Source organism: Polypterus senegalus, chromosome 14, assembly GCF_016835505.1.
Source record: "Polypterus senegalus isolate Bchr_013 chromosome 14, ASM1683550v1, whole genome shotgun sequence".
NCBI lineage: Eukaryota > Metazoa > Chordata > Cladistia > Polypteriformes > Polypteridae > Polypterus > Polypterus senegalus.
The window spans coordinates 32,329,436-32,354,951 of NC_053167.1; the positions used below are offsets into that span (position 1 = coordinate 32,329,436).

General features: G+C 39.1%; 1 protein-coding gene across 2 annotated transcripts in view; it reads left to right on the plus strand.

The window, feature by feature from the left end:
* The first annotated feature begins 934 nt into the window (after window positions 1-934).
* The window catches only part of plcg1 (phospholipase C, gamma 1), a 190,540-nt gene continuing 165,958 nt past the window's right edge, over window positions 935-25,516 (plus strand). For both annotated transcript variants that reach the window (XM_039735804.1, XM_039735803.1), the window contains exon 1: window positions 935-1,965. In XM_039735804.1, the coding sequence (XP_039591738.1) occupies window positions 1,761-1,965 (205 nt within the window). In that variant the 5' untranslated portion in view covers window positions 935-1,760. The remainder of the gene's footprint in view (window positions 1,966-25,516) is intronic.

Consider the following 25,516-nt stretch of genomic DNA (forward strand, 5'->3'; position numbering starts at 1 on the left):
TGCTATATTAACCCTACAAATTTAACTCATGGATTGGCATGGGTTTATGCACACAAAAAATGTATTTTTTCTTATATTAGAACACCATAACAGAATAACTTTTCAAACTATAAGACAAGGTCATTTTCAGTTACACAGCTAAAGCATAATATATTTCTTTTGAACAAGAAGTTGCTGGAATTACCTTTTTACAGAAAGAAATGAGGAAATAAAGGACAAGTGCATCATTTGAAGGATTACTTTTTATGAACAATTTTTAAATAACATGATAATAAAATAACTCACCAGACCCTAAAATTCCATTCAGCCTACAATGACTTTTCTCTATACTAAGCCGTATTAAAGGCCAGGAAATTCACTTGTTTTCACTGCTGGCCCAAAAACTCTTCTTCTCAGTTGGTTTTGCTAGTGAGTGTCTGCGATGGACTAGTATGGTTGTCTGGTTGTAAGGTCTTCTTTCATCACTGGCTCAAAATTAAATTGTGTGTAACTCACATAACAGTGCTTCATTTTGAGACGTGTAAACAATAAAATACAGAGATTTGCAAAACTCAGTGTTTTTGACAGCTTTTATGGTTCACAATTGAGACAGGACTCATTAAAAATATTAACGCAAAAGCATGTCAAGTGTCATTATTTTAAGTAAAACTGCATTACCTTGGTAATGATACAATTTTCATTCAAAATGTATGTTGTGTTCCTTCAGTTAATAGATTCTATTATTTACAGCTAATCATTTCTTTGTCTAGGCTTCAGGATGTTCAGCCTCAGAAGCGGCACACGCTTACGTACGCCAAGCGTCGGCGCCTATTGCAAAACGAAAACCCGACTCCGCCCACGGCTTTCTTGCGCCTGCGCAATAGCGTCTTGTCGAAAGTCGTTGTGTGTGTCTTTAAGAGGCAGAGGCTTTGTTGCGCTGTGGGGGTACACGGGGGAGGGATGGGCGGCCGCTAAGAGACCTGGTAGCAGCCGTTCTCAATGGAGGATGTCAGGAGGGCAACAAAAGACACAAGTCCCCCTTGCCCAGAACGCATAGTCTAGCTTAAGGGAAAGCTCTCCCAACTCCCAGAATGGATCACCAAGACGGAACAGTGGGATAATTGCATTTCGCTTGCAGAAGGAGCTGCTGATCGCAGTACGGGGATGCATTGGCCACTCTTTTGTTGCGCCATTCGTTTGCTTTGATTTATTCTTTAAAGAGAATAAAAAGGAGAAAAGAGGACGAGCGAGGCTGTATCTGAAAACTCGGTGTTGGGCCAACCTGTGCTCGTAGTCAGCCATTCTCCCCGCGCCTTGCTCGCATTCAGCGGAGCGATTCCCTCGTTTCTAAAAAAGAAGGGATAGGGGGTGGGGAGGAAGGGGGTGTTTGCAAAGTACCGCAAAAGCAGGATCTGTGCTTGCTAGTCGGAGGCAGCAGAAAGACGCTCGACGGCGAGATAGCCAGGCGGCATCAACGGGATGATAGTTGCACCTTTTTGTGCTTTTGTTGGTATTCACGTTAAACGGATTACATTTGACTCGTAGTTCTGAGGAATGTTCTACTCGGTGTTATATGCATTAAGAAAAAAAAGTATTTTTGCTGGCTTCGTGCTAATGCAGTAATTTAGCATCATTACGCATCTTGGAAGGTGTTCAAGCTCTTTGCCAATGAGGGACTAACTTTCAATGGAGTAATGTGAGCCATCCTAGACATTCAGTTTGGTAAAGCTGGGGAAATTACTTTTTGGGGATACAGTATTTAAAAATCAGTATTATTAGACATGGCTTCTAGTTTCCTTCCCAATGGATCATGGACAGAAAACGACAGTGAAGTGAATGAGCTATGTCGGAACCTGGAGCTCGGTACCGTCCTCACTTTGTTCCACGCGAAGAAGTCTCAGCGACCCGAACGGAGAACTTTCCAGGTGAAGCTGGAGACGCGGCAGATAATCTGGAGCCGCGCCAACGACAAGATAGAGGGAGAGAGTAAGTATCAGTTATTTGTATTGATATGAAAGGATAGTACAGTTACGTTTTTTGGGTTGGTATGTGAATGCAAATAAATGAGCAACTGTACTGGCTTTTAACACGCATGTGACCCAATATTAGACGCTGAAGCACAGTTTGGTAGAATGAAAACGCGCTAGGCTAAAAGTAGCGTCCAAAATCGTAGGCTCACGGAGTATGAATAGATAAAGAAATGCTCGAATCTGTCAAAGGTAAACGATCAAAACAGTGTATTGATGTATTTTAAGTTCAAGTACGTCGCTCACGTCACGTCTGACTGATAAAAGAGATGCCATTCCGTTTGAATGGCTTGAATTATGAAATCGAAGTTTGACAATCACCGGAATCCTATCGTAGACCGTCGATGTATCTGAAGTAAGTCGGATTGTACTGTCGCTGGTGGGCACGCACATTGTGCTCGTGTCTTTTCCTCCTAGTATGCGTTTCGTGGAACATTGCAAATCCTGAAAGACGCGATCTTTGGAATCTCTGTTTGAACCTTTGCTGTACTTGGAGTGGGCACCACTGTGGCATCTGGACAACTTCAAAATCATGGGTTCGATCAACCCGTTAGCTCCCTGCACAGACTTCCCTTCCACATTGCAAAAACGTGGATGCTGGCAACACAAAATTGGTCCAAATGAGTGTGCCCACCAACAGATTGACTCCACATCCATGAACTGCAGAAGCGGATAAGCAAACGTAGGGTTCGACTTATTTAGTCGAGCTTCTCTACGTGAAGTTAATGGCTAAAAACTGGGACACAGCCACGCTAAAGCGCACGCACTCGATCAGCCATTACCGATATGCTGGGTAAAGGACAACTGTGATGAAGTGATTGATTAGTATTTATAACGCCATTGATTTGTTAATATTTTAACAGTGTAAAAATAGGTTGGCATTTAGTTTTAAAGATGTGCAGGATTATACACTGTTTATAACATATGAAGGTTCCTTAGGTTAGACGCCTTTTAATCTGAAATCTTTAAAAAGTACTGTACGTACGTCTTGGTATAAAGTGTCATTTTAAATTGTACTTTTATTGAAATACTCATTTTGTTTTAGACTTCAGCCGTCAATCTTTGAATCATCTTTAGCAGTTCAGAGATATGGCCAGGGATACATTTATTCAGATCTATCCTTAATTTTCCCTTTTTGCCATATTTTAAAAAATGTAAACATTTTTAATCCTGTCTGTTGCTGAACATTATTCACACGACTGATGGTTTGTGGTCTCTGAGAAGTGACTCATACAAGTACTAATAAATTAGTTTTGCAGAGTCTTAGTGGCTGTGACTTCTGGCGGTTGTCCAGCTCAACATGGGTGCTCTTGGCAGAGTAGTGGTCTCTGTGGGCTCACTCACCAAGGTGGTGCTCCTGGATCTACCAATATGTGGTGGTTTTCCGCAAGCAGCAACACATTTGTTGTAGCTTATTCTGTTCTCTGGTTCTGTAAGTTGTTAACAGGCAGCCAGACCAGTATGTTGTTTATAATGCCAAAAGAAGCTACTTTATCTTCAATACAATGTTCCACAACACCATAATGAAATAAGAGGGTTCAGGAGATGGTTAGACAGATGTTTAATTTCTTGGGAAGCACTTTAATTCTATTAAGACAAGCAATAAAGTTAATTGGTGTTCATTTTCAGAATATCTGTAGTTATAAAAGTACATGCAGTTCATTCATTATTATTATTATGGCTATTGTTATTCGTGTAGCAAAAGTTGTGTATTTGTTTAATGCAAAAATGTGTATAAGTGTGCAGGTTTTGCTAAAAACCATGGTGTACCCTGTTGGTAGGCTGGATTTCCATAAAATGTATAATTGGCAGTAGCATAAGGTGAAAGACAGGGAGAATACTGAAAGGAGGGCCATTCTATAGAGTTGTCATCTAACTAACTTGCACATCCCTGGGTTGAGGGGTTAAACCAAAAAGAAATATGGGAATAATGTGCAAGCTCCACATGAATGTAGAGCTAGTTGGCATTCCAATTTGGGGCTGTAGTACAGCAATACTGACCACTGTGCCACCCTAATGCATTCCTTGGGGAACAGAATCATAAGGTCAGCCAATCACCTTCTAAACATTTTAGTCCCATTACATGGTCATATGGATTGGGGTCTCATTTGTAGCAACTGGCTCAAGGTAGAAACCAGCCCCAGATGGGATGCCGATTGATCACAAAAATAAATTGCTGCACTAATATAAATTAAAAATTCCATTAACACATGCTGAAAAAAACACTGTGTATATACAACATTTACATTGTCAAAATGTAACTGTTAAGTTTCTCCTGGGCCTCTGTAGGATGCCTTTGCCATCACATGATCTGCAGTTTCAACTGTTTTTCATTGTGGTGCATAATAAACATGAAAGTAACAGCTGCTTTTGCATTTTGGAATTTTTTTATGTGTTCATTTGGAATATTTCCTACATTCCTAAGGTGTGCAATTAGTCAAAGGCCATGTCAAATTATACAACTTTTCCAGCAATTTTCACTTGTAGATGCCCTAATTTTAGTAAGTTGAATGTGGTCACAGCTCTCTCCCGTGACAGTCATGTAGTCTGACATACCTAACAACTCAGTTCAATCAGTCTGTGACAGTCTTCCAACAGTAGACTCTGTTTGTGTGAGAGATAATGAGTGCTAAGCCAGAAGTACAATATCTATATATAGAGTGTGTATATTGTAGCTACAAAGACTTAGTGGACACAAGGGTTTTGGACCTTGAAAACAGGTGAAAGGCTCCTCTGTCTGATGTGTCATGTTTTATGTACCAAGACAGAATGGTGAAGAGTAAAAACAAAAAACATCTGTGATTGCAACTGAGTTCACCATACCTGGAAAGTGTTCATGTAGCATTGGTGCAGTCAGGCAGCAGGTGATTGGCTGGCTGACAGAAAAAGGGGTGAGATTACAATTCTTTAGAAATGCAAAACTGTGTTGAAAAATCGTTAGGGAGTTGTGTAATTTGTCGTGCCATGTGTTATCTAGTTGTGTATTATGATAGACAGGTGCACAGTCGGTGAACTCGCAGTATGTAGTTTATCTGATTTGAAGATTAATGAAATGATTAAGCTGTGCCTAATTAAAAAAGCAACCAGGATCTTCTGCCCAGCCATCTGATTTCTGTGTCATCACGGTGTAAATTCTCTGTAACAATGTTCATATACTAGTACCACAATGTCTGTTTAAAGTATGACCAGCAGGATGAGTGATGCTGTTAGACTTGTAATGTCCTTTATTTTTAAAATCGCTTAATACATTTTAGTTACGCTTTCCATGACCCAGGCAAAAATGAATGTCTTTAGACTGAGTGAATTTAAAAAATACATCCTGTTGGGTGATCAGTCTGCATCCACCTACCCATCCTTTCTCTAACTCACTTAATCTGGTTTAAGGCTATATAGCAATCAGTCAGTATAATTATGAGCTTATTACATTACACGCTTTTTCCCTCTCAGATTTTAATTTTCTCCTTTTGCATTATGTATCTAATTACCTTTTGAGTTATTAATTTTGAGAGTGAGTAAGGTTTTATTCTAGGACTTGCCAGGTCACATCTGTAACATGCGGAACGTCTGCGGTTGCTTGTTGGATGTAAAACCACATTTTAAACCATTGAGTAAAAAAGATGTCTTGAACCCGCACAGATTAACAAAGACACAAAGTATGTATCACAAGTGAACATGGTTGCACAAGCTATAAATTCAAGAGGCACTAGTGAAAGTCAAATCATGTCCTGGTTCAACATAATCTGCTGAGGCAGGAAGTGTGACTGGGCTGAAAGCTACAAGCCTGCACATTGAGCCTCCTCCTCTGACACATGAGATCATAAGCTTATCATCCTGAGCATATCACTTAACCAGGATGGCCTTCAATTGCAAGGATGTGTGAAAAACTTGAATAATAATATTAACTACAATTATGTACAATGCTGTCAACCCCACTAACATTGAGCACTTTTAGGCAATGAATTATTCAGCAGAAGTGCTTCTGGGGCTCCTTTATACCTACTACAATATGCCCTTATAATGCCTCACAGTGACTGTGACTGCTCCTTTTATCTTTGGCCATGTTTGAAGTACCACACTATAACATTTTCTAAGTCTCTTTAATCTCATTGTTTTTAGTTGTCTTTCCTTTTAGTTATTCTGGTGTGTATTTGACAGGGGTTTTGCCGTTTGTCATGACATCGTATTTATTTATTTGTTGAACTTCTATAAAAAGTGAAATTTCCCTCTTGTGCCGAATCATCCATCCATCCATCCTTTCTGCTGTCTTCCAGTTTCATGATTGTTCTGGTCTAGGGTGGGCATGGCTGTAGCTCCTGTGTGCATTCTTCCCTTGTTTATTTTTCCTGAAGGTTTATTTTTTTATTTGTTAAAGTTTATTAAGTTTTATATTCCTGTGATTGTGACTTGCTTACAAGAACTTAAGATATGGCATGGTATTGTCAGTAATTTCTGTCATTCTGTTGGGTTGTAAACTGCAGGATATAAAACACGTTTTTCATTTAGGAGACAAATTTTTATATGATCCAGAATGATATACTGGGTAAATAGCTCCGATTACATTGTCTTTATTTCATCCGAATCGATGAAGTGTTTTAAATGTGGATAGACAGGACATAAAGCAAGCAAATGCAAACATGGTGAAATGAAATGCCACATAATCTTGAAGTACCTGATACTTCAGAGGAAAAGATGATTTGGATTGCATAAATGAGGTTGAAAATGAATCTTCAACTACAGATTTACTGTAGATAACCGGATCGGAATAAGGCTACAATGGCAAAAACTGAACCCATCAGCTCCAGTTATGAACCTGCTAGCAAGAATGCGCTGAGTGCCGATCATGCCCTAGAGATGGGATTCTCCTGCTATGGTTGTTACAACATCTTTAGATTTGATAACTGAAGGAGCCAGGAATACACAGCTACCTGCGAGCAGAGCAGCATCTGAGAATGTTACAGATGAAATAGTTAAAGGTGCTCGGCCTGACCCTAATACTAAGGCTACTAATGCTGCACAGACTGAGAAAAATCTCAAAGTGCAGCATCCAGCTTAGGATGGAGCTGCTAAGATGAGTACTGAGAGTGCAGTGTAGGACACAGAGGACCAGCGGGAGTGGGTGAAACCAATGACAAAGGAAAGAAACGACAGACTCTGCAATAGTGAAATAGCTTCTAAGCTTAATAAATCTGAAAGTTCAGTTTCTGCCTCTGATGGTCCATTAAAGGCAAAAAGTGCTACCAACAATAGGGTGAGTACAGACACACTGAGTGAGGATGAGGAGAAAGAAGCCATTGATTCAGACATGTCAATTCAGAGCAATCTGTCATCTCACCCGTGCTCTTGCAGAAACCATAAGCATATTGTCATTTTTAAATTTTATTGAAGGAAAGTGTGGAGTAGATGTCATAAAGGATTTTCGTGATCTTCGCCTATTTATGAGCTCCACAAGGAGTATGTTACACCAGACCTCAGCTCTCGGGTTGAAAAGGAAAGATGCAAAATGTCTAAAGAATGTTATTATCAAAGTTAAATGCTCTCTACTTTCTAAACCATTATGATAGTTAAGGTAACTTTTTTTTTTTTTCTTTTTTATTTTTAATGTGCTTTTCACTTTACTCAAAGTTTTCGTATTTTTCTTACTGATGCTTTTTTGCATTTAAATATTACCACCTTAGTGGTGGATGTTGGGATGCTGTTAAAATAGAATTCATGTTTGACTATTTAAAACAAAAAAATACTTAACATGAGGTTTTGTTTTATTTTTTTTTCCAAGAAATGCACACAGGTATGAGCAGTAAATCAGACTGGCATAAAGGCAGGGAGGGTACAGCTTTTCAAAGTCCTGAGACCTGTGTTAGTGCTAGGGTGGCCGTTCTTTTTTTAGTATAACACATATTTAATGTGAGACTCCTAAAAGTGGAGGCCTGTTTGGGAAGGAAAAGTAGTGTGTTTAATAATCATGTATACTCCAGATAGAAAGTGTGCTTACAGTCTCTCTCCTCCCACCCCAATCCTTCAGTTATTTATTGCTGTAGCTCAAGAGTAAGAATTTTGTCTTTGTGCTAGACAGGAATGGGCCGCAAACCCATCCCTGCTTGTCCAGTTACTTGTATTCAGTTTGAGTGGACCAACCTGGTGGATATTCTCAGGGTTTTACAGCGAAACAGCCTGACTGTATTCTTGGCTGAGAGGGGTTGTCAAGTTGGATTACTATGGACAGTTTAGGTAGCATCTATTGTTTGTTTCACCAAAGAAGTTTTTGCCCTAACTTTCCATCTGGATTCTCTGATTACAGTCTAGTGTCTCTAAACATATCTGCCTCTTTCAGTTCCAACTGACAGGTCATTAACAGCTTAATGTAAGATACGAGGTCTGTCTATTAAATAGTGAGACTGTGTTTCTATTTCTTAAACAAAGAAGTGAAAACTGATTATGAGCACTTGCCATGCAGGTTTAAATCTCTCTAAACCTACACAACAAACGACAACACTCTCTGCTGTTTAGTTGAATACCAGTCACTGTTTAATGCAGTTGTGTTTCCCCTTGTGTGCCGGAATCATGCTAAGTTTAAAGTTTGAGCAACGTCAATTTTAGTAAAACATTTTAAATAAAAGTGAACAAAACACCAACGGAATCTTTTCAAACGCTTACTGAGGCTTATGGGGAGGACTGCATGTCTTGTGTGTGTGCGTTTTCTAAATTGAAATTGGTGCTTAAAGGAACAAGTTTTGAGTCAATGGATGCAGTAAAGAAGAAAATGTCAGATGTCTTGAAATGGCTGACAGAAACTGATCTGCCCCACACCTTCGACGAGTGCAAGCCAAGACTGCATTGGTGTATAAAATTGCGAATGGGGAGTATATTGAAGGGGCCAAGCATTAGAATTCTTATATAAATAAAAGGGAGTTATTGTGTCAGTCTCGTTATTTAATAGACAGACCTTGTACATCTGCACAAAGTTTTTACATTTTTTTAGAAGAGATGGAGACCGCTGAGAGGGAACTGCTTGGGGAATTTTTTCCTAGGTCAAGCAAAATTGTCTAGTCTTATGACAAAGAGAAGTAAGGAAAAGAATTTGATAGGCACCGATGTGCAACTTCTGTTTAAGGAGCTGCTAAGGTGCAGACATGGGCTGCAATTTTGCATTTTATAATTTGATCTGAGACTTTGCATGCTTTCATGATCTGTGAGGACCTTGTGCTGTTTTCTGTTGAGGGGGCTAATTTGGAAAACAATTTCTGACTGAAATTATTAAAAACACATCACACAGAGTTTACAATGAACAGGTATACTTTAAATGTGACTGTAGTGTTGGATTTTATGTCTGTAATTAGGTGTGTGTAATTTTTCTGAGTCCTCCTATAAAGAAAAGATCAAAGGAAGTGAATCCATTATTAACTGGTGCAATGGTTGGAAAAATAAATAATTTAGAGACATTTAATTTAATGGTAAAGTTCTTTATTGTTTTTATGTTTGTGTGCTCATTATTCCAGGATGGGTTTTGCTGGTTTTACGTGACCTATATCTGAAAAAGCTGTTTATGGAAATCAATGAATGTGTTTATTCTATTACTTCTTCTCTTTCATCTTATTATATTACTTCAACACTTCATCCTTCCATTTTCTTTACTGCTTATTTTTATTTCATTTATTTATTATTTTATTATAATATTTTATTTTTTGCATGTTTTATTTTTTTCTCTCCAGCCGTCTGCAGTTGTTTTTTTTTTTTTGTTTTTTCTGTCCTCCCTGGCCATCGGACCTTACTCTTATTCTATGGTAATTAGTGTTGTTTTATTTTAATTCTTAATTTGTCTTTTTTTTTCTCTTCATCATGTAAAGCACTTTGAGCTACATTATTTGTATGAAAATGTGCTATATAAATAAATGTTGTTGTTGTTATCTAGGTCAGGGTCACTGGGAAGCTAGAGCTTACTAGTATTCTACAATATTATTTTAATCTTGGTTTTCAGATGTTTCAGCAATTATACTTTAAATATATTCTTCTTTCACAGCAGCCCTAGTTTTATTCATATTTTAAACTTTCTCGAACATAAGCCACCAAGTTATTTTTTATTAGGATGCATCTTTTACGTACCTGGTTGTATTAATGAGGAAGTTTCAAATTTGGTTTCAATTTTTTTCCTCTCTCTTCGCATGTGTGTGTTTGTATGTGTGTGTTGGGTTGATTGGTAATCCTAAATGGGCTCCATGTAGATGTGTAGGTATTAGTTGGCCCTTCGATAGACTGAGGCCTTGTCCGAGGTTGTTTCCGAACTTGTTGACAGGATAGACTCTGGATAGTCAGTATCAGGATAAGTCTTCATGGTATGTGTTAGGTTGAGCAGATTTGAGAATGTTCTGCAGCCCCACCTTGCCTTCTTGGTTTTTTGTAAAATTCTGCATTTTTAATTCCTCCCAGAGGAAATCTGTTCAGTTTTTTTTCCCTACTTTTTAAGAACATTTCCCAGCTAAGCATTTCTGAGTGAGTCCCGACTGCCAACTAATGCAGTTTAGAGGAGCTTATCTTTCTCTCGTCTGGTTTTACATGAGGAGCAATTCTACATGTACAAATTGAGGACACAATTCCAGCTAGTAATGTGGTGTCTTACTGTTAGGTTAAATATAATGTAGGACTTGTGTAGTGTAAAAACAGCCTCACTAGATTAACAAGTTTGCCATTGAGAATTCTTTCAGCTGTAGTATATACTGAATACAGAATACTGAAGACAGAAGTTTGTTACGTTCTTTACATATATAGACACTGAGGATCAGATTAAAAAAAAACACACACAAGTGTTATTTATAAAATATTTTCTTTAGTTTACTAAATTAAGCTTGAAAAAACTTGCCAGTGGTGTTTAATTGTGTGTGGTGTGTGTTTTTTTTTTTTTTTAATGAGTAGGCAAATGAAAAGCTAGGAAGCGAGGGTTAGTGTTTGTACCTTTCTTCAAAACTCCTTATCAATTTTACGTCCTGTCATTTTCCTTCCCGTTTAATGCAGACCTAGGATGGCCGACTGTAGCCTATCCTAGCTACCATAGGGCACAAGGCAGGAACAAACACTGGACAGGGCATCAGTCTATCGCTGGGCAAACACACACACACACACACACACACACACAAGGGCCAATTTAGTGATACCAATTCATCTAACCGGCATGTCTTTAGACGTTGAGTTGAAAACACACACAGACATGGGGGGAAAAAAACATACAAACTACATGCAGGGAGGACCACTTGTTCCACCATGCTGTTCCCCTTACCAATGTGAGGTTTCATTTATTTACAAACTCTGGGTTACCAGATATTCTCTGTGTGAGCTTTCGATCTTTATTCTTGGGAGACCATCAGTGCTGCATTTTTTTTTTTTTTGTTTCAAACACTTTCTTAATCACTTCTTACTAGTAATGAAATATGACATTTAGTAACATTTAGTAAGTTTAAATGAGATAACTTGACTTTTGCCAAGTTCCCAGTTTTGATTTTCCAAGAAGGCTATTCAGTCTGACATTGGCTCAAAACTTTTATTGTGTTTTTTTAATAATGTTTATTTCTGATATTCGCATTTAAATATTTGTCCATACAGTAATGTGTGTTCTACACACTTTTAAATGAAGTTTACACTGACGTTTGCCCAGTGCATTGTTTTCTGTGTTGTTTGTGATTTATACTAGTGTCTTTTCTGTGGTATCATTTCCTCTTTCAGGGCAGTGAGACCATAAAAATAACTTCTGGAAATTTTGTTGGAAAAACCAAAATAGGCTGAATACAATAATTGTGCTTACCTTATTGAGTCACCTACATTTGACATTCCATGGACCTGTTAAAGTCCTGGGCTCAGAACCTGATCGGGTATAAGCATCTAGCTAAAGCAGTGTCATGTCCGGTTTATTGACTTTATTTGCTCTGCCCAGCCACATTAGGCATGCATCTTTGAGTATGTGTATACCCCATTAGTTATTAAAAGCTGTTTGTGCCTCATGGCTTCCTTAGATTGGGTTTGTATTCCAGCTTGGGTCACTATTTGCATTTCCTCCTTGACTAGTGGAGATTTTTTCTCTTGATCTTCCATTGTCTTTGATTGACTTGCTTTATGGGAATTGGCTCAGCAATGGGCTGGCACAGCATTCAGAATAGGTTTCTGCCATGTGCACAAAGGTTCAGACTTCCTGCAATGCTGATTAGAATTAAATAGCTTTGAAAATTCATGGATGGATTAGAAGCAGTACATCTTTAATCTCTTTTCTGCAAAACAATTAGAAGTACCTATTTCTGGTTAACAAGTATAGTCAAGCAACTGTAAGGTAACTTTTCACAAAAAGGCAAGTTACCCACCTTATCTCATCTGTTCCACCCTTTTCCGGCTTAAAATCTTCATGCTTGAAATTAATGTCATGATATATGAGCTGCATGTTTGTTAGCATCCCCCGGTCTCTTTTCTAACCTGGTTATCCAGCTCTGCTTACATGGGGAGCTGCTGCCTATCCAAGCATCATTGTGCAGAAGACAGAAATGAACCATGGGTGGGGTGCAAACAAGGACACTTCTATAGGTTTTTGGATTTCCTGTAGATGGGTGGGCATCTTGCCCCAATCTTCTATAGCAAGAAACATCCTGCATTAGCGATTATGTAACCCTAATGTCATACACTTTACTCTTTAGCGCAGACATTTCCCATATTTTCAACACACAAACTGATTTTCTTTTTCTTGGGTGGTTACCAGCCCATTTGTACGTACAGGCATATCACTCTAATAAAGATGAGAACAGCTTCACTAATTAAACATTCACATATGTAGGTAAAGGAAAATATTAATAGCCATTTTCTTTCTGTGAACATACATTTTGGGGTATAATTAAAGACAATAGTTTTCACAAAGTAATTTTAATGAAGGCATTTAAAGAGCTACTGTACCTCTGTCCTCTTTTCTATGATCATCTGTGTCTATAGGTGAAGAGATGGAATATATAGACATTCAAGTGGAGCTCATACTGATTTGATGATTGGTGGATATAGTGCTCTGTTTATGCCAAATTTGTATTTCCTATATTAAAAAAGAAACAATGTGGAAGCCTTGTGATGCACCCATTAATCATTGTACATTACAGGGACATATTTCTTTTAATTAGCACTAAATCTGATAGTGGAATACAACAGGATAATAGAAAAGTGTTGTAATGAAAAAGAGACTGTGATCATGTAGCTCATATTTTATTAAGTGCCATCAAGTAATGAGGCTTACCTGTCTCCTACTAATGTGCGAGTGTGTAAATGAACCTGTGGTATTTGTGCTGATAGACCTTGACATGTTGATTGTGTGTGTGTGTTTGTTTTTTTCCTGTGTTTCAAAGTAATTTAATGGTAGACTGTTTGCATGCCTCTGCAGAGCACGGTGGGTGCCTTATGTCATGCATATAACTGCCACTGGAAGCAGTTGCTCATAATGAAGCGTTTTACTTGCAAAGCATCTTCTTCACTTAGACTTACAGTTCTGACAGAAACATCATTGCCTCAGCTGTGTTGTGTTTCTGTGAGATTCTGTACGTTCTGATTCTGCAGATGGAAATACGTTGCTTTAGTCTTACTGTGTTTTTGGAATGTTCTAATTTTCTTTCTTGATACAAGTTGCTAAAATGTTAAAGCAATTTACGTACTTTACAAACTACATGATATAATTATGTTTTTTAGGATAGTTTTTGTCCCAGATATTCCATCCTCAAGAGTTTTGTTACGTCGATAGATAGCTGATTGTTGGCCTGTGTGAGTGGATTGGTCCCTCTCTAGGGTTCCCATCTTACTCTCAGTGATCCTGGGATAAGTTCAAGTTTCTGTAACACCCAACTGGATTGAAGGGATTTGTCGATGGATGGATGGCTGTTTCTTTTTAGAACAGGCAGCGTCTTAACTGCTGTAGAACAATTGTGACAAGAACTGGTCATTCAGCCAACAAAGGTTGTCAATCCTTTTCATTAATTTCTTAAGCATGGTATCAAGTCATTTTTAGAAAATCCATGAAGTGCCTCTTTCCACCACATTACTTTAAAAACATTTTGATGTTTGCACAAAAATTCTGCAAGTTGCCATCTGTGTCCCCATGTTCGATTTGAAGAATCAATTTTCAAGTAATTCTAGGGATCCAGATGTGTTTCTGTCATGTCATTGCTTAATCTGTTTATTTAAAAAGAAAAGTTTCAGTCCTTCAGTTTTTATCTCTCACTCATTCTTTTTTGCAATATGGAGACTAAAACTGCACACAGGACTCCAGACAAGGCTGTGTGTTCTGTAGCTTAATCATGTCCTCCCTTGGCTTGTACTCTACATGCTTTGATATGTAAGCTAACACCCCGTTTATCGTCTTCATCCCTTCTATACACTGCCTGGATGCAGAAAGTAATGAGAGCACTACAACCTCTAGGTCCTTCTCATAAGCTTCCAAAGTCAGAATTCTCTCCAGGTCCAAATTAATTTGTCTGGTTCTAAAATGTTTATCATTCTATCTAGTTTGGTACCATCTGCAAACTTTACTATCTTGAAATTTGTTTTTTAATTAAGATCATTTTTAAAAAAGCATGAGCCCCAGCAGTGATTCCTTAGAGACATCAATTTAACATCACCCCTAAGTCTTAATAGGTTCCCCTCAGCCATTACCTTTTGTTTCTGGTATTTAAGCCAGTTTTTCCATTATGAGTACCTATAAGATGCTTGGTTAATTAGATGATCCAAACAGACAAAGGCTTAAGGCTCTGTTGCATTACACAACTTTTCCAGCAATTTTTGGTCATAGCCTTCATTCCCATAATCTTATTGGTCAGAGGCACACTCTTGTGGAGCCAATCACCTAATATGACATACTTAGTGGCTAGCTCCAACAACATTAAGTTTGAGTTTTTCTTTAGTTTGAGCAGCAGGCTCTGTTTACACGATAACCAATGATAATGTATAGAACATAACTGCTAAGAATAAGGAACATGTGCATTTCGAACATCACAAACTAAAGAGAGCCTTCTCTTTCTGATATCTTGTGATTTTACTTTTTAAACATAATGGAAAAGAGAAAAAACAAAAGCTGGGATTGTGGCTGGAACTCCCTACAGCTACAGACATCACAAACAATAGGGAACCTTGTCTGTCTGATGTCTCGTGTTTTACATACTACGACAGAAACGAAAAAAAAGCGTACAGTAGAGTTTGCTGCTGAACTTGGTCTCAGCTCTAAAACCTTCATACAGGACAGGCTTTGTCGGACAGCATGTTATTGGTTGTTAGAAAAAGGGGCAAGCATAACTGTGGTTGACAGGTGTGGGCAGCAATTTTCAGTCATTTAAATTGCCATTGTCTGGCGACATGATCAGGGACTGCAGTTGATTAATCGGTCATACCACACAGCTAGAAGTTACGTAATGAGACATGTATAATGTTCACTAGCACTCTGAAGTTTATGGGAGATAACAGGTGTACTCAGTGCAGTTTTACCATTTTCAGTGGACTGTTTAATATCATTGTTTATGTGCTTTTTAAAAACTGCTTTTATATTTTTATGAAATGTTTTACAGTTGGTTTTGAATCTACTCTTCAAAAAACTGAAACACAGAGGCAGTAAATTTAATATTAAAAGTTTATTGCTGAAAAGCCCTTAAAATCTGAAATATTTTATATTTTGTGTAGTTTTTGTACTATAAAGAATAATATTCAAAATGTAGGCTTTTTGTTTTTTGGTAAAAATAAAATAAATATGAAGACATGCCATGGAAATAGTTGGTCCCCTTAATAGTGTGTTTAAAAGTAAATAAATAAATAAAAATAATTTGAAAACTCACTTAACAGTTGCATCAAATGTTAAATGGATGCCAGCTCTGAAAACTAAGAGTAAAATCCTTATGGACAACAAAGGCCAAAAAAGGGAGACGTCATAAGAGTAAGGACATTACATTTACATTGAGAGATTTTAAAAATTGTGATTTCATACTGGGCTGAAATGTTTGAGGGATGGTTGTTTGCAGTACTGAAATTATATAGAGGGTACATTTTTTTTTCACATGGACGTGTTGCATCCTGTTGCTGGATAATAGTGGTGAATGATTTTCCAGACTGTAGTGGTGAGGCCAAACTTCAGCACTGCAAGCTAACTAAGATACATAAGTAGGCAACAAAGAGAAATCAGCCATGTGTGATACAACTCCAGTTAACTCTTTGAGGGCTGAATATTTTTTCCACAAAAACTGTTTCTGAAAAGCAATTGTTTCACACAGAAATCAACGTAATGCTGTGGCTGCCAGTTTACCAAGAATATGCGTCAGGCTTGCTGCCCGGCTGTCTTTGCGTGGCTGGGTCAAAGTCACAGTGCATTGCAATCTGGTTTCTACTTCTTATTATTGTTAAGTGGCAGTCCTCCCTGGCGAACATTGTCAGTACAATGATTAGCCGGGGACCAATCAGCTGTAGTTGGAACCTCACATTCATTTTCAATCACTTGTGTCAAAATCTGAGTTCGACAAGTCATAGTCCAGTTCAGAGAGAATAGGCAAAACGTCGTCCACGGAGTGTTTTGCTTTACGCATTCACTCTGATCTCTCGCCAAACGTCAGTGCTATTTTTGCAGTTGTTTGCGGATTGCTACTCACACGAGCTCAGGAAATCTCGGTCAAACCAATGAATCTAACTTTCCTTCTAGCGACAAGAGTCCAACTAAAACATAACGGTTGGTTTTGTCAAAGTTTACAGTCAATTACCATCGTCAACTCCTCCTTTTGACAAAAGTCGACATCAGCCCTGAAAGAATTAATGTGATGGAGGAACCACTATGCCACTATGGATGAAATGGCTGAGAACCAACCTTCTCATTTAGGACTTGGACGAGTAATGCTGTGTGTGGCTCTTGGATTTTTTTCCCAGTTTGTCCATTTCTCTGTAGGTGCTCCAGTTTACTAACACATACTAAAATGTACATGAAAGGCAAAATAGCTACCCTTGAATTGTTCATTTGTGTATGTGTGTAACTTGAGATATACTGCTGCCCCATCCAAAGACTTGGGGAGCATAAAGTCCAAAGACCTTGTGTATGCTGTGATTTTTTTTTTTTTATATATAAACTGTACTCTTGTGATTAAAAAAGAAGTTCTGGAAGCAGATGGATTTTTGGACATCGCTGTTAGTTCACATCTCAAATGGCCAAATCCAACTCTGATAAGGATTGCGCTTGCTCTGGGATTTTAGATAATCCACATTTTGTTTAATATGCTGCTGTGTGGAAAGTGGGAGGAAGTGGCAGTACCTGTAGAAAATCTGGAAAGGCAAGGAAAGTGTAAATCCTATACCGGCTCTTAACCAGGTGTGGGCAACAATGGGGCCCGTGTTGCTTTGTTTCTTGTAATGGTACATTGGACTGTAGCCAGCTAGATGAGAACAGTAAAACTTTGTCAGATGATCTAAGTGAAGCAAGGTGATAGTCAGATTCTGTTTATGCCTCCTGTTTGAAAAGCGACTCATTCCAGTCAAGTAAGTTTTCTGTTTTGTATTTGTTCTGTTGTATTTTGTGATATGTTTGTCTGTGATTCATTGGAATGAAGCCGAGTTAAATGTGCGGTGAGCTTTGACTATTACAGAAGAGTTTTGTGTTTTTTACATTCTGTTTGGTTCTGAATGAAGTAATGGTTGTATTGGCACAATGCATTTAGAGAATTTAAGTTTCACTTTACAAATTTTTGATATGATAGCAGCAGTTATAAGAGAGAACATGCTGGCTTGTCTCACTTTTTCCTCATACGTGTTTAATAATCCTGTTGCACAGCTGTTCACGTTCACAGTTTCTTTTATCGTTGTTACTTAATCAAGATTTATTCTGTTCTATCCTTACCCAAAACCTTTACTGGAGAGTATAGCAATATATACTGTATGATAGTCTGAAATCCTTGACTAGTGATTGAGCCACCATATTTCTGCTTGCACAACTTTTCCTTAACGAGGAAATCCTATCTCTGTTGATCCTTTTATAAAAAAAGTATGAGGCTCAATAGGCTGCTTAAATTGCCATGTTGGAAACTAAAATACCCTAGGTTCTCGTGTCACACTGAAAGACCTCAAAGTCTTTCACAAATTTTCATAACTCTGTTAAATTGGGTTCATGAAAGTTCATTGCTACATACCAGCCCTCTTCCTGGAATGTTTCATTTTGATCACATGGATGTGGTAAGAAGAGATGAGGATCCATGGCAGTGTGCTGTTTTTAATTAAAAGTAGTGAGCCTGAGGTTGGCGCAGTTGAGTATGGTAGCTTGGAGGAGCGGTGTTGATGGGGGGGATTGGTGAAGCATATTTTTTTGTGCAGGCTCATGCAATTGGGCCCGTTTCCTTTTTAGCACTCTGGGGTTTAATAATTAGGCACCCATGCCTGCTAAAATATAAAAGAAGCCCGAGTGATGAAAAAAACAAATGACAGAAATGTTAAAATGAAAGATCAGAGATTAAAATGAAATTGAAAAAGGAGAGAGGCCGGATCAAGGATCAACCAGTTATGTTGTGGAGAGGAGGCAGGAGTTTGGTAATGGCCGCAAAGAAGTGATCAGACGGCGCTCAAGGGGCAGGGTTGCTCAGCAGGAGAAACCAACTGCTCCATTTGATTCACACAGAATTCTAGGGGATGGTAACAGGAGGAGGTAGCTGGGCTTACGGAGGTCCCCTGCTGAATGCTGAGGCATGGTGATGGGGAGCCTAACCCAGATTAATGGAGGACTGCTCCTTTCAGTGGACGTCTCCTCATGCTGAAAAGGTCCACTTTTATCACTGCTTTTCTGGGGATTATATATAAAAGAATACTTACAGAAGATTGCACTGCATTTTATTGTTGTAGACACTTTATTTTCGGTGTACTCATTGCCCAGCTCATCCTTGGGCATAATGATCAAGAGTTCTGGGTCCAAGGGAGTATGTTAGTTGTGGGTACCCAGGCCATTACAATGGCTTATGTTGGTTACCTTAAAATCCAAGTCAAAAAGTAATGCGCTAAACAGGAGATACTAAAAAATGTGTACTGTTTTTGATCTTGATAAAATTTAAGTTATGTTTCAGGTACCATTGTTTTGTCCATTTAATGTCATTCACTTAAGCCACACATAAATCTCGCACTTGTATGGAGTATAGACCTACTAAAGCTGAGCACACTCTGAACTGTTTTATATAATAAAAAATGGACATTTCTAGGAAATTATTTTTGTAATTTTGTGGAGCGTGCTGTGCTTTAGCAGTGTGCTGCAGCAACATTTTCATTTTGCAGCCCTTTTACCTATATGACTTCCGCTCCTATCGAAGGCTCTGTTGAACATCTACCAATGTGAACATACCCTGGTGCAGAGATGGTTTTTTAAACTGTGCGTTCTTCCTCCCTTTTTAAAAAAAACCAAAAAAAACCACAGCCTTGCAACCTTAAAATGCAGGCATCCTGTTGCCTAAAAATCTCCTCTTGAGATCTTTGTTTTTAACTGTAGAGAGAGAACTGTAGGTTAACGTTAAATGTCAAGACTGAACAAACTGGCAGAAAGGGTAGTAAATCTGCTTGAATGCTTTGTAATCCATATTGTGGTATGTCCATTCTGAGAATGGTGATGACCTGCTAGGGAAGGGTAGAGATGTAGTTTCATTTGGTGCAGTCTCCTTCATTATGAGGCTTTGTTTTTGTTTATATTTTGGCACATTGACAATATTTTATCCTGACCTGTATATAGTTTTTGCTCACTGGTAGACGGGGCCAAGTAACCGAATGTCATAATGTTGATAGTCTACTTCACAGAAGGTAAATCAACACTGTTTGCAGACGCACAGTCTTTTATGGTGCCTTTAGTTGTGTAGCAGTTCTCAGCCTCAAGACCTAAAGAACAAACACAAATACATTTGAATTTATTGGAGTTATGAAAATGACTGTATGGTGAACATTCAATTTATTCAGAGTACGAGCTCATAGAACTTATATACAGTATATATATATATATATATATATATATATATATATATATACACAGTAATTCCTCCTCGATCGTGGGGGTTGCGTTCCAGACCCCCCCGCGATAGGTGAAAATCCGCGAAGTAGAAACCATATGTTTGTATGGTTATTTTTATATATTTTAAGCCCTTATAAACTCTCCCACACTGTTTATAAATATTCCCCGCAGAGTTATACAGCATAATCCCTTTGTATTCTCTTAGATATTAGGTAAGATTCATTGAAATTATTTATATAAATTATGATAGATATATATAGATATAGATATACTGCTCAAAAGAATTAAAGGAACACTTTTTAATCAGAGTATAGCATAAAGTCAATGAAACTTATGGGATATTAATCTGGTCAGTTAAGTAGCAGAGGGGGTTGTTAATCAGTTTCAGCTGCTGTGGTGTTAATAAAATTAACAACAGATGCACTAGAGGGGCAACAATGAGATGACCCCCAAAACAGGAATGGTTTAACAGGTGGAGGCCACTGACATTTTTCCCTCCTCATCTTTTCTGACTGTTTCTTCACTAGTTTTGCATTTGGCTACAGTCAGTGTCACTACTGGTAGCATGAGGCGATACCTGGACCCTACAGAGGTTGCACAGGTAGTCCAACTTCTCCAGGATGGCACATCAATACGTGTCATTGCCAGAAGGTTTGCTGTGTCACCCTGCGCAGTCTCAAGGGCATGGAGGAGATTCTAGGAGACAAGCAGTTACTCTAGGAGAGCTGGAGAGGGCCATAGAAGGTCCATAACCCATCAGCAGGACCGGTATCTGCTCCTTTGGGCAAGGAGGAACAGGATGAGCACTGCCAGAGCCCTACAAAATCACCTCCAGCAGGCCACTGGTGTGAATGTCTCTGACCAAACAACCAGAAAGACTTCACGAGGCTGACCCAAGGGCCCCATGTCCTCTAATGGGCCCTGAGCTCACTGCCCAGCAGCATGCAGCTCGATTGGCATTCGCCATAGAATACCAGAATTGGCAGATGCACCACTGGTGCCCTGTGCTTTTTACAGATGAGAGCAGGTTCACCCTGAGCACGTGACAGAAGTGAAAGGGTCTGGAGAAGCCATGGAGAACATTATGCTGCCTGTAACATCATATAGCATGAACAGTTTGGTGGTGGGTTAATGATTGTCTGGGGAGGCATATCCATGGAGGGTCACACAGACCGCTACAGGCTTGACAAAGGCACCTTGGCTGCCATTAGGTATCAGGATGAAATCCTTGGACCCATTGTCAGACCCTATGCTGGTACAGTGGCTCCTGGTGCACGACAATTCCTGGCCTCATGTGGTGAGAGTATGCAGGCAGTTCCTGGAGGATGAAGGAATTGATACCATTGACTGGCCACCACACTTTCCTGACCTAAATCCAATAGAACACCTCTGGGACATTATGTTTTGGTCCATCCAATGCCACCAGGTTGCACCTCAGACTGTCCAGGAGCTCAGTGATGCCCTCGTCCAGATCTGGGAGGAGATCCCCCACAACACCATCTGTCATCTCATTAGAAGCATGCACCGAAGTTGTCAGGCATGTATACAAGAACACAGGGGCCATACAAAGTGCTGCGTACAATTTTGAGTTGCTGCAATTAAATTTTGGCAAAATGGACTAGCCTGCCACATCATTTTTTCACTCTGATTTTTGGGGCGTCTTTGAATTCAGGGCTCTGTAGGTTGATCATTTTCATTTCCATCAAACGATGTGGCATCCTTTCGTTCCTAACACATTACCCAGTCTATATCAGTATAGATATCCAGGAGGATTTCTTTTTCCCATTGAGATCTGATGTGTTTTCAAAGTGTTCCTTTAATTTTTTTGAGCAGTTCATACATACAGTGGTGTTAAAAACTATTTGCCCCCTTCCTGATTTCTTATTCTTTTGCATGTTTGTCACACAAAATGTTTCTGATCATCAAACACATTTAACCATTAGTCAAATATAACACAAGTAAACACAAAATGCAGTTTTTAAATGATGGTTTTATTATTTAGGGAGAAAAAAATCCAAACCTACATGGCCCTGTGTGAAAAAGTAATTGCCCCCTGAACCTAATAACTGGTTGGGCCACCCTTAGCAGCAATAACTGCAATCAAGCGTTTGCGATAACTTGCAATGAGTCTTTTACAGCACTCTGGAGGAATTTTGGCCCACTCATCTTTGCAGAATTGTTGTAATTCAACTTTATTTGAGGGTTTTCTAGCATGAACCACCTTTTTAAGCTCATGCCATAGCATCTCAATTGGATTCAGGTCAGGACTTTGACTAGGCCACTCCAAAGTCTTCATTTTGTTTTTCTTCAGCCATTCAGAGGTGGATTTGCTGGTGTGTTTTGGGTCATTGTCCTGTTGCAGCACCCAAGATCGCTTCAGCTTGAGTTGACGAACAGATGGCGGACATTCTCCTTCAGGATTTTTGGTAGACAGTAGAATTCATGGTTCCATCTATCACAGCAAGCCTTCCAGGTCCTGAAGCAGCAAAACAACCCCAGACCATCACACTACCACCACCATATTTTACTGTTGGTATGATGTTCTTTTCTGAAATGCTGTGTTCCTTTTACGCCAGATGTAACGGGACATTTGCCTTCCAAAAAGTTCAACTTTTGTCTCATCAGTCCACAAGGTATTTTCCCTAAAGTCTTGGCAATCATTGAGATGTTTCTTAGCAAAATTGAGACGAGCCCTAATGTTCTTTTGCTTAACAGTGGTTTGCGTCTTGAAATCTGCCATGCAGGCCGTTTTGCCCAGTCTCTTTCTTATGGTGGAGTCGTGAACACTGACCTTAATTGAGGCAAGTGAGGCCTGCAGTTCTTTAGACATTGTCCTGGGGTTTTTTGTGACCTCTCGGATGAGTCGTCTCTGCGCTCTTGGGGTAATTTTGGTCGGCCGGCCACTCCTGGGAAGGTTCACCACTGTTCCATGTTTTTGCCATTTGTGGATAATGGCTCTCACTGTGGTTCGCTGGAGTCCCAAAGCTTTAGAAATGGCTTTATAACCTTTATCAGACTGATAGATCTCAGTTACTTCTGTTCTCATTTGTTCCTGAATTTCTTTGGATCTTGGCATGATGTCTAGCTTTTGAGGTGCTTTTGGTCTACTTCTCTGTGTCAGGCAGCTCCTATTTAAGTGATTTCTTGATTGAAACAGGTGTGGCAGTAATCAGGCCTGGGGTGGCTACGGAAATTGAACTCAGGTGTGATACACCACAGTTAGGTTATTTTTTAACAAGGGGCAATTACTTTTCACACAGGGCCATGTAGGTTTGGATTTTTTTCTCCCTAAATAATAAAACCATCATTTAAAAACTGCATTTTGTGTTTACTTGTGTTATATTTGACTAATGGTTAAATGTGTTTGATGATCAGAAACATTTTGTGTGACAAACATGCAAAAGAATAAGAAATCAGGAAGGGGGCAAATAGTTTTTCACACCACTGTATACATATATATATATATATATATACATATACATATATATATATATATATATATATATATATAAAAGGCAAAGCCCTCACTGACTCATCACTAATTCTCCAAGTTCCCGTGTAGGTAGAAGGCTGAAATTTGGCAGGCTCATTCCTTACAGTTTACTTACAAAAGTTGGGCAGGTTTCATTTCGAAATTCTACGCGTAATGGTCATAACTGGAAGCTATTTTTTTACATTTACTGTAATGGAGTTGAGCTCGAAAGCCGTGGGGGTGGAGCTTCGTGTGACATCATCACGCCTCCCACGTAATCGCGTGAACTGACTGTCAACGCAGTGCGTAGAAAACCAGGAAGACCTCCAAAAAGCGCTGAATAAAACATGCATTATATAATTGAGAAGGCAGCGAAACAATAAAAAGCGAGCGAGTGACATATACTACCATATTCATGAGTGCAGCTACTTCGGACAGAAAGCAAGGTGTAAACCTAAACTTTACATTAAGTTCATAGACAGGCTGCCGCTGGCGTTTCTCATGCCCACGGGTAATGCGGGATACAAGTTTAATGAGAGGACGCAGGATATAAACGAGAGTTTTGATCACTTTGTAACTAAGTTAAAATTGCAGGTGAAGGGCTGTGCTTATGCATATTCCGAGAGACTGTGTTTGTGTGGGATTGACAGTTAAGGCGGGTGGGGAGTCGCGTCATCATCTCCCCTCTCATTTACCTCATTTCGCTCTGAGCTGAGCTCCGCGGCTAACGCCGTCTTTCGAAGCAACTTCGTCACAGTGCCACCAAATACTCAAAGAAAAATCCACAAGTTAATACACACGCTGTCTCTAGAGTTTCTCCACACTGAATCCTCCAGGCACTACTTACAAAAGGTTACATTGACAATTGCGTTACGTTATTTTTCAAATCTTTCCTTTTCTTAGCACAAGCACAGCTGAGAAGCTTCAATGCATGTGCTCCATAATGCGTTAAAAAATAATGCATTTCATCACACTTTGCATTACAAGCAAAGGGGAACTTTTGTCAATGCAAGATTTCCTGGTACACCGATTACATTGATCAGCACATCCCAGTTCATTTTACCCTCGCACCACCTTGGTTTGAGAAGAAGTCTGACAAAATATGAGGTTAACGCAGAAAAACAGATCACCAATTCAAGCTTTATGAATAATCGATTCGCCATCAATAATTGTTTTGGTAAAGCCATACTCAGTGTAATCCTCCTTCCATTTTATAATTTTTCTGCCACTAGCCATGATTAAATGATCGGTAAAAAAGTAAGAGCGAAGTGAGGGTGACTTATTTAGGCAGGCATATATATGACAGCAACACTCATGACCATGTCAATCATGTTACGTTATTATTAAAATGTTTCCTTTTCTTTTTCATTACTTCTTTAACTCACTACTTCTCTGTTGCGATGCGCGGGTATTTTGATCTCTCTCTCTCTCTCTCTATATATATATATATATATATATATATATATATATATGAATGAATGACCTCCGAACAGCGCTGAGACTTTTGATATCGTGAACGTGTCTGCAAAAACTGGGGTCTCCTGCCCAGCAAAAGTTGAGCAGCCGGCGCACGCATAGCTGTGCCGGCCGTAGAGACGCTGACTGCGCTTCTGCCTTAAGTCAAAGTGAGCACTTTTAATTTTTTTCATCCTCCCCCTGAGCTATAGCCCAGACAAGTGCAAACACGGGACCCCTTTTCTACACCGCGGCAAACTAATATTAAGGCGATTCAAACTTTCTTTTGCACGTATTCGATTATGAGGTTGTCAGCTCGGATTATGAAGACACGCACAGGAGTGGAGGACTGACAGTGCCATCACAGCCGATTAATGGCAGGGACGTCTCACCAGTCTACACAAGACCCACCGCGACTGTCCCCAAAAGGCGATCATATCGTCAGCAAACGCATCTCTCTATACTACAGTATATAAAAGAAAAAGGCAACTTTCCTTTCTTCACACCTTTTTTCCTTTTATCCCAAACCAAAGCCTTTCTCTCTTAACACTGCAGAGGACACAAAACTAATTTTCTTTAATTGCTGGTAAT